General features: G+C 39.3%; 2 protein-coding genes across 3 annotated transcripts; both read right to left on the bottom strand.

The window, feature by feature from the left end:
• Nucleotides 1-157: 157 nt before the first annotated feature.
• On the bottom strand, nt 158-3,622 carry LOC104947871 (saccharopine dehydrogenase-like oxidoreductase). 2 transcript variants are annotated; one of them, XM_010773984.1, is made up of 7 exons: nt 3,381-3,622; nt 2,775-2,887; nt 1,998-2,078; nt 1,694-1,823; nt 1,415-1,464; nt 715-845; nt 158-429 (listed from the first exon to the last, which is right to left on the bottom strand). In XM_010773984.1, the coding sequence occupies exons 1-7, from the start codon at nt 3,577-3,579 to the stop codon at nt 285-287; spliced, it is 849 nt and encodes a 282-aa protein (XP_010772286.1). In that variant the 5' UTR covers nt 3,580-3,622; the 3' UTR covers nt 158-284. The 2 variants fall into 2 exon arrangements, with proteins under 2 accessions (XP_010772286.1, XP_010772287.1); XM_010773985.1 differs by lacking the exon at nt 3,381-3,622 and adding an exon at nt 3,237-3,335.
• A 1,349-nt stretch (nt 3,623-4,971) lies between these two features.
• On the bottom strand, nt 4,972-6,605 carry LOC104947872 (consortin-like; the record flags this gene model as incomplete). Its single annotated transcript, XM_010773986.1, has 2 exons — nt 4,972-6,383; nt 6,461-6,605. Coding segments are annotated over 2 exons (354 nt in total), but the record flags the coding sequence as incomplete, so codon positions are not given.
• Nucleotides 6,606-7,218: the final 613 nt, after the last annotated feature.

A 7,218-nucleotide genomic window follows, 5' to 3' on the forward strand; every position in this document is an offset into this window, starting at 1 on the left:
TTCTACTGAAGCCAGTCCCCAACTCCGGGGACTTCCGGCCGGGGACTTCGGGTGGCAGTATACGCCGTGAAGTTGTTTGCGGCCTGCCAGTAAACCCAAAGCAGAAGAAGAAGAAGTGACGTCAGCGGCTTCATTTGCCTAATCCTCCCTCAGGGACCTTTTCCGGTGTGAACGCGATCTACTAGATAGTTCCGAAACTAAAGATTTCTGGGGAACTAAGTTCCAGGAACTATTCCTGGGAAAAGTACTTGGTGTGAAAGCGCCTAATTATCTGAGACACCGTTTCAATTCTCATGTCGATAGAATCTTACCGGAGACTGGTGATCCTCCTCGTAGAGGTGGCGCTGGGTTCTCCTGACTACTGAGGGGTCAGAACCCATAAATGGGATGGCATACTGCTCCATCTCCTTGCTGAAAAACACAAAACCCCTAGACACAAACAAACAGACAAACCCAATTACAAAAAGAGAAAGCAGAGTTGAAACTCCTCTGGAGGGAACACAGGGATTTTATACTTTGCAGACCATTTATATGGACAAAAACCTATACTGCATAATAGGGCCTCTGAAATACATTTCAGTGGGATAGTCCCTCTGCTGTGCACTAAAGACACACAACGTACAGCTTCCTTGACTACTTGCTGCCAAGCCCTACATTCCAATAGAAAACATTTAAAGCATAGTGTTTTAGCCAATTGCTCAGTTATAGCTTTACCTCTTTTTGACTTTGGCTCCCACTACAGGCAGTGGCTTTTGGCCAAACCTCTTCCTCAGCTGGCGGAGGGATCCGCTGTCGGCGAAACCGTGCACAGCAGACTGCCAAGTGGCATCGTGACCAGATGAGCCCTGCAAAGGTCAAAAGGGAACTATCAATTCTCTCACAGAGCAGAAAGAACAGGGCTATTCCCCTCAAATACACCTCAATAAACTCCAAATGTGTCCTGAGCCTACGGGGAATTACTTTAGTTAAACACTGAATCTGCAGTAGTTGCACAGCAACAGCAAGTATGGCGGTACAATAACAGGTTGGACTTCTGCTCTGCAGTTATTCTATTTTTTTGTTTTGTTGTCCTTTCAATTACCCAAGAACTTCTGTGAAATGATCTTCCTGTGTCAAAGGGATATTAATTTATTAGTCAATACTAGTGTTTGTTGAGAGTGCTTTTTAAAAATGTAGTCCTCTTCCACTGTTCACTCAGTACAGGTAAAGTCAAATGCAATGTTTTATATACTGTAACAAGTACTTACTTGTGTGCTATTTTTAATATATACCACCGTTGAAGCCACATCTTTATGTTGTTTAAAGTGATAGCTAGCTACAACTATAACAACTGCAGATTACTTCTTAAAAAGGTTGGCAAAAGAGTATTAGACTACATTTCTCATCATGCAGTGCAGGAGCTGTAGTTGTTTACCGCAGGACCACTGGTAATGTTCAGGAAGCCCTCCACAGCTGTCAGTGTTCCTGAAATCAGAAGAAAAATCACATTGTTGAAATTCACATATTTATTCATTAACATGTCAAAGGTACATTTCATTTTACCATATTTGGACATTGTTAGAAGGTAAGCAAACTGAAAATCCAAGATATATACATGTGTGTGTGTTAAGCACTATACACCTTGATATGTTAAAGGCTCAAAAAGATGTGTTATCTCCTTAACCGAGTAAACTATTTATCTTGTGTTGCCTACCTTTGAACTGCCTCTGTGTGTAGAGAATACCCAGGTCTGCAGGTATGGAGTCGAAACCACAGCTGCCGATCACATACACTCCCTTGTCCAACGCCTTAGTATGGTACTCCAGCTGCATACGCTCTAGGAACTGTGGAGGATGAACACCCACACGTTCACATATACACCAAACAAATGTTTATTATTATGTGCAAATTAAACTTGCTTTAGTCGAGTCGACTTTAGGATCAGTGATTACCACGCTAAAAAACATCACAGTGAATAAATAGGTAGAAGACATAGAAAAAGACAATTATTTTCCTACCTGAGGCTCCCCACATATGTCTAGGTAGTGAGCTCCATTCTCTACGCAAGCTTTGACCACTGGTTCGCCAAAAAATCTGTACTGAAAACACAGAGAATGAAGAGAAATGTTCAACATCACCTTTTAGTTTGGTGGGTTTGAATCTAATTTGTGTCAAATGTCAATTTCAAAGTTGTATTTGTTTCAACCCCTCACAAAGTCTGGATAACATACGAGCAGGTTAATGCCATTTTTAAATAATCTGCAGCGACGAATGCCTGAAATAACAACGCTGATTATGTTTTTGTTTTTATTTCACTGAGCCGACAGCAGGGAACATTCTGCATTTGTTTTTTATTTATGTAGGCTTACAGGTTTTAGCTTTTTATCAAATATAAGGAGATTCAATGATTTCACTTAACATGGTTTTTGGCTGACACTTTTATCCAAAGTGAGTTACATACACTGCAATACTCTATACAGGGGGCAATTAGGGGTTAAATAACTGCAAGGGTTAGGGTTAAACCCATAAACCTCTGATTTTGCAGATCAGCACACTAATCCTCTGTGCAAATAAATGCTGTTTTAATTTAAAATAAGTGCACTGTAGACAGTGCAGCAAACACACAAGGCAGACAATTACAGTCATTTAAGGTAAACAATTTGGCTTGGACTGTTATTTTTATTAAAATTGTAGTATTTGATCAGATGCAAACCAAAATTGAACATTATTATATATCTGCCATAACCCTCCCTGCTCTCTAAACATACTTTGAAACCCCATCTGGGTCTACTCACGGGTCCCACACAGTTGAGAATCACCAGGCCTTGTTGGCACATGATGGCCAGAGACTCCTCAATGGACACATCTGCGACAATGATTTCAATGTCTGTCCTCAGCTCAGGCATAGCTGACGGAAGAAAGAAGAGATCATCTTTCAGTAAATTGTACAGAGAAAAAATGTTGCCCATAATCCTAATCTGATTTGTGGTACTGTATTTGTTCATGTCAGAATAAAACGTGCATGTTTAACACAGGGTTAATACAAGCAAGACTGACAATATCATGTATCATATTAAATAAATACAACTATTTCTAAATTCTTATTGCTGCACATTACCACATGACGTGTCTCAGTTACTTTGACCTGTGAGCCTTGCTGCTCAATAACCTGATAACCTATTTCTCAAGCTAGCTGTTTTAGTGCTTAACAATAACTTATATTTGGGGGTCAAGTTAAAAGATGTTCATTTACATACATAACGACTGAGACTGCTGCCTCTGTCAGTGAAGTGAGTAAAGTGTCCTGCGGCAGAGAAACAGCCTGACATGTAATTGTTAAGAGCCTGACAGCTAACATAGTTAGTGTCCCAGTTAGCTACAGCACAGCCTGTCAAACATACACAGCCTCTCCGCGGCTTTTGTCAACACTTCTCCCAGTCGCTGTCTGCTTCTCCCGGCCACAGCCCACTTCAGACGGCTTCCGTCAGGACTCTCTGCAGCACAACGGGCCACCTCTTCCACTACAAACTGTCCAGTGAACCCTGTTGCGCCGAAAATGATGATATGGTACGGTCTGCTAGAAGTTACAGCCGCCGCCATTGTTGCGTTGTTTGGTTTGAGAAGGCATTTCACGCGTGAGCTCGGGTCTGGACGCTGATTGGCTAAAGTGCTTGACATATTAAATTACGTATTGTGATTGTGAGCGCAGCAGCAACGCTTTTAACTATTCAACCTCTGGTGACAGTGGTATATGAACATTTAATTTGTAGTTGATATAACAGATTACCAAAATTATAATTTATTTAAGTTTACTCACTGGTATCTTATTCCAGTTGTATTGCATTTTGTACCTTAGTTGCGACCATATCCAAAATCCAGGCCACTGTAATTCGACATGTCAAGCAATAGCCTGTGAATTTGCCTGGATATATTCCTAAAATAAAAGTATTGTGAATGTAATAGGTAAAACGCACAGGTGGGTCAGGATTAGCTCAATATTCCACACGACTCTGCCCATACTGTAATCGCCATGTAGACCGCAACCGGTATGTTTCTAGACAAAATGGTTGGGGATTCTGTGGTGGACATTGACATCTGGTGGTGAAGTTGAGTTATGAATCTTAATAGGCTAACCGTGACACATTTTCATTTCATATTTTCACCCAAGCTTAAATTAGGGACAGGCATTGAAAAAGAAGACACAATGGCAAATTAATTAATCATTGTTGGTATTCCCTTGTGAGCACAACTGAACATAAATATTGGTGGATTTAATAATTCAACACACAAATGGACATTAGGGAAGAAAGATAGAACAAATCGGGAGTTGAGAAGGAGATAAAAATGTGTTGACACATCAATAGCCAACATCGCAGAAACATACTGTGAAATTTCAATTTTTCCATTTCAACAAAATGTAGTCTCAACAGACGTATTTTTGTTGTTGTGTTACTTGTGCCGGACAGGAAACACAACTCTTGGTCCCTAAATCTCTGCTTTTAGACAAAATGATACAAAGACAGCATAATGTACACTGGATATTCTGACACTCCCATTTAGGGCTGAAACTAATGATTGTATTCACTTTCCAGTTCTTCCAATTAATCCATGAGATGTTTGGTCTAAAAACATCAGAAAATCTTAAAAAATGTCATTAGTTTCCCTGGTGTGTCTAGTTGTTTGATTGTGTTCACCTGTGGCCCTTGTGTTTCTCCTCCCCTACCCGGCTGTTTCTCGTCTTGTGATTACCCCTCCCTGTATTTAGTCTTGTCTCCTCCTGTATTCAGTGTTGGTGCTTCTTTTGTTCGTGACTCAGAGTGTTTTGTTTGTTCCAAGTTTACTCTAGACCTTGAAATAAAAGGTATTATCAAATGTTATCTGCGTTTGGGTCCTACCTGCTTCACTCATCGTATCAGACGTCCTCAATTGACATAAAACATGTTCTATTTGCTGTTAGAGAGAGAAGTAAAGAAACCAGACAGAATTCATATTTAAAAAGCCAAATATATGTTTAACATATCAACATTTTAATAGACTTTTAAAAATGGTTGGCTATTCATTTAATAGATGACAAATAATGGATCAATCTTTGTAGATCCTTTCCCAATGCAGATAATGAGGACATATAAATATTTTAGGAAGAAATAGGGTTATAAACTTGAATTAAAATAATGTGTGCTTGTTTTTTTACTGTGATCTGGTGTCTCATACACAATCCAAATGTATCTTCTGTCCGCATTGGGTTTTTAAGATAATGATGCAGCCTTTTTGCCAACTGCAGGAGGAGACTAAATATAAATCATGAATCCACATTTAGACCAGGATTAGGGATATACTGTACACGACTAAAGCGTGAAACATTGGGAACCAAAAGTATAAACACCTGAATTTGTAGAGTTAAATGACTATCACATAATGATTATCATGATAACTACAATGAAATGTATTTTGTTAGAGATAGCAGAATTGACTCGCTGTTATGAAATTATCCTTTTCATAAAGGGCCACATCAAATCAGGGTTTTGCAAAAATAAAATAAATCTTTGTTGTCTGATAAGGTGTACAGCCCTACAATATATTCAATTACAGGGATGAGTCAACAGAGGAAAATATAATAGTAACATGAGTTTAAAAATCATCTTTTTGCCCATTAATCTTTCAAAAAACAACACATACAATCCTAATTATTCCAAACATAGCTTTCTCTGTGTAGGTTAAAACATAACAACCAGAACAAGAAATCCTCTGGAACAAAAGACAAAGCTACATCAGCTACAAAATGTAAGGGAAACATTTGAACACCCATAAACAACTTCTTCTGTTAAAATATAAACATTGTTGCGAAGTGTTGTGATCCCCTGTGTATGGTTCAGTTTAGGATAAAATGTCCACACAAACAGCAGTAAGTAGGAGTTTTTGAACTCTCCGACAACATGCACACCAGTTTTACTGTTTAGTTGCTTTGAGCACCCATTCGTTATGGGTGATAGCTCAAATTCATAAGTCTTGTGAGCCAAGAGACCCAAGCTCCAGTCACTGTAGGAGTTTAAACTTTAAACACTCTGGATGGCAGCGTCAGATCAATGTTTGTAGATCCCACATTGAGGATTACAGTTGCTTTCAGGAACTCTTGCTTTCTTTTTCACACTGTCTTTGACAGTGCACATGTCTGAAACAGCAGTTGTTTACAAAGGTCTAAGTCCGGAGGGGTAGCCAGCGTCTGAGCCCTTCGAAGAACCTCCGCATGTTCATGATGTAATAGTCCACGTTGTGAGTGAAGTCAGTGCAAATGTTGGAGTAAGTGTCTACCAGCGTGCAGTAGAGGGCGGTCCCGCCTATGCTGATCACCACGGTGACCAGACACAGCAGCAGAAGGATCAGGCAGGAATCTCCGCCTACCTCATCTGCAAGAAAGAAATGTAAGAATGTTGAACCTGAAACTTTTCTAATATAAATGTTTTCATTACAGGAGAGTCTGTACCTTGCTCAATGCCGTCCTCTGGCTCACTGAAGCGGACCTTCCGTTTGGAGTTCTGTTTAGTAGCTATTTCGCTTTCGGGAGGTAGCCCATCCAGTGATGCTCTCCTCCTCTTCAGGATGGAGACTAGACCATCTGGAGAGGAACTCTGAAGGAGAGAGAAACAAGAGAAATGACCATGGGTTATGTTTTTGGTTTGTTTTTCTGTTTGTCCGCAGGATAACGCTAAAATTCCATAACATGTTGTTTAATTGTAATTGTAATGGTTTTGCGTAGGTCTGCACCTTAAAGATTAAAGTTAATAGTTATTGTTCTAAACTGTATTAAAGTAAACATGTATTATTTTAAACTGTATTGAAGTAAACATGTATTATTGGGGACTGTTTTCAAGTAATCCTATATATATATATATATATATATATATATATATATATATAACCTTCTCACTCACACTCACTGACCTAGATACCAGCACACACACATATTCTTTTCAGCACACACACATTCTTTTCAAGGTCCTTTCTGGGCACCAATATATCTGTGTACAATGTTTGATTGTCTGGGAAAGAATAGTTTGTGTGAAATATTCCTTGGGAAAGTAAAGGAGTGAATTCAGTTGCAAGATAAAAGATTGACTCTGTCCTTGGGTAGTTCCGAAGCTCTCACGCTCTGTTCAGAAGTAAAATACATTTTTCCCAGAACTCTGATTCGCTTAGGAGTGAAATCGACTGCCTCCAAATCTGTCTATGTATACTGATGTT

This window comes from Notothenia coriiceps, unplaced genomic scaffold, assembly GCF_000735185.1.
Source record: "Notothenia coriiceps isolate Sejong01 unplaced genomic scaffold, NC01 NC01_scaffold00013290, whole genome shotgun sequence".
Lineage (NCBI taxonomy): Eukaryota > Metazoa > Chordata > Actinopteri > Perciformes > Nototheniidae > Notothenia > Notothenia coriiceps.